This window comes from Dipodomys spectabilis, unplaced genomic scaffold (assembly GCF_019054845.1).
Source record: "Dipodomys spectabilis isolate Male_0828 unplaced genomic scaffold, ASM1905484v1 ptg000081l, whole genome shotgun sequence".
Taxonomy (NCBI): Eukaryota; Metazoa; Chordata; class Mammalia; order Rodentia; family Heteromyidae; genus Dipodomys; species Dipodomys spectabilis.
Genome location: NW_024870758.1, coordinates 14,120,016 through 14,122,424, shown reverse-complemented (window position 1 = coordinate 14,122,424; position 2,409 = coordinate 14,120,016). Strand labels below are relative to the sequence as shown.

The window sequence follows — 2,409 nt, the reverse complement described above, 5'->3', positions numbered from 1 at the left end:
TATCTAATATGTTCTTACAACTTATTTCTTTTCATTAACATCATGGTCAGCCTACAACAATTAACTACATTTCTTTATAAGGTGGTGCTCATTAACACCAATGACAGGTAGTTGATATGTTATAGGTAGGTAAGAAACTGTTAAAAACAATACATAGTAAATTAAATGTAACTTACTTAGGAATTACAATATCTTGTACCTAGCAACAAGTAGGACAGAAATTACCCTCAAAATTCTAGAGTAGTCATTCATAAATTGTATCATTAAAGACATGATTCTCAAGCCTAGTTCATTAAAAATTCTAACATAGGTTGGGTTGTAGTCCATTAGTCTGCATTTTAATAGACAACTCGGGTAAGTCTGCTGCAGGAGTCTAGGAGGTTGTTTACAGAAGACTTAGACTTACAAATCCATTACCTATACAAAGAAACCCAGGTAGGATTTTTAATATAGATACCCAACCCTAAGAGTCTAATGATTTTATCAGATTTTTCAAAGACAGTGAAGATACATAGATAAACACAACAAATCACAACCACATAATCATGTTTTCTTTTAGACCTACTAGTTTCTTTTTCTTATATTTAGGTGTAGATAGTCCCTTGGAGTCTTTGTACAATCATCAAAAATTCACAGCTTTATTACACCAAAGTTTCTTTTGCATCTAAGAAATTTTAAGAACTATACTTGTTTTATTTACCTTTTGGAAGCTCCTACTTCATCTTCCAAGTTTGTTAATTTTCTCTTACTTGTAGAATTTCATAGTTTAAAAAAATAATACAATGGGTCGTGGTAATGTGAAAATTTTAAAACTATCTTTGTATTGAAAAGGTAGCTTAAATACCTTTAGGTATCCAAATGATATTATTTAAAAAATTAAAAATTGAAGTTCCATATGTTTTATTCATTGTTGTGAGAAACATTTTATCATTAAGAAATCATAAACTTCTTTTTTCCACACAGAGGCATAAACTCATCCATCACATAAAACAGAATTCAACTTTGAAATGTCTTATGGATACTAAAAATAAATGGTAAGAAAAAGTCAACAAAGGATAGAAATGTATAATCACTTAGAGAAAAGAAAAATTATATTTTTCAGCAGAGTAACATAACCACATATATTCTGATTACGATAAGTATTTACTATTTATATCCATATTTTGTGAAAGAAGTATTTTATATCTTCTTAGAGCAAAACTACTATATATTTATCTTATCTACAAAACTATTCACAAAGGCTTAGTAAGCTAAAAGTTAATTGGTTCAGATCTTTTATATTTCTGTTCATAATTAAACAACAAACTAAAATGCATTAGGTTCAACTTATCTATCTTTGCCACTCTCTCAGATTAATATACAAAAAAAGAGAAATTTTACTTGTTAAAAGACCATATTAGGAAATATATAATCCTAGCACTGAGACAGTAGGATCTTCTCAGTTCATGGTCAGTCAAGGATATATAAAAAGATACAAGTCACTGCTTCCAGAATCCACAAAAATCAAACCAAATAAATCCAACCATTCAAAGCAAACCAAACAGCAAAAACAGAAACATCAAAACTAAAAGACTCGACTATTCCATGAAAAGACCTCAATGTAAATGTCTTTCCTGTTAGTATACTAATCTCAGCTTAAGGATAAAGTCTGTTCTCCTTAAAGACGTTCAAGTATAAGTTTGCATTAGATTCTTTTGCTGGTACTTTTAGAGGAAAAGAAAAAAACATAAGAGGGAAGCAGAAGAAAAGCAATAGAGACAGGCATCATTTGCTTTAGAAACAATAGATGGAGAGCGAGGGACGTCTGGCTTCGGAGCTGTTATCCTTCTTGTGATAGTGAGGAAGGAGCAAATTGAAAATGGGTGAGTTTGAGAAAGGCAGGAAGATTTTTGTTCAGAAGTGTGCCCAGTGCCACACCATTGAAAAGGGAGGCAAGCACAAGACTGGGCTTAATCTCCGTGGTCTGTTTGGTTGGAAGACTGGTCAAGCAGCTGGAGTCACTTACACAGATGCCAACAAGAACAAAGGAATCACCTGGGGAGAGGATACACTGATGGAGTATTTGGAGAACCCCAAAAAGTACATCCCTGGAACAAAAATGATCTTCGCTGGCATTCAGAAGAAGGGAGAATGGGCAGATTTGATAGCTTATCTCAGAAAAGCTACAAATGAGTAATAGCCACTGCCTTAGTTATTTATTGCAAAACAAATGTCTCATGGCTTTTTAATGTGTACATAATTCAATTGATTTCTAATATCAGATTTCAGATCATGAATGGCTGGCAGAATATTTTTGGACAGTCCTGATTTAAGTAAAACTAGCTCTGGCTAAGTTAATATGATCTTAAAAAAAAAATACTGTCACAGAGCTGGGAAGGTGGCTCAGTGGTAGAGTGCTTGCCTTGCATG

At 32.7% G+C, this 2,409-nt stretch overlaps 1 protein-coding gene across 1 annotated transcript; it reads left to right on the top strand.

The window, feature by feature from the left end:
- The first annotated feature begins 1,858 nt into the window (after positions 1–1,858).
- Positions 1,859–2,198, top strand: LOC122110854 (cytochrome c-like). Its single transcript, XM_042683567.1, has one exon. The coding sequence runs from the start codon at positions 1,859–1,861 to the stop codon at positions 2,174–2,176; it is 318 nt and encodes a 105-aa protein (XP_042539501.1). The 3' UTR covers positions 2,177–2,198.
- The last annotated feature ends 211 nt before the right edge of the window (positions 2,199–2,409 follow it).

What these genes read in the sequence shown, in the direction of transcription:
- LOC122110854 (XM_042683567.1), top strand. Translation starts at nt 1,859, where the DNA reads ATGGGTGAGTTTGAGAAAGGCAGGAAGATTTTTGTTCAGAAGTGTGCC.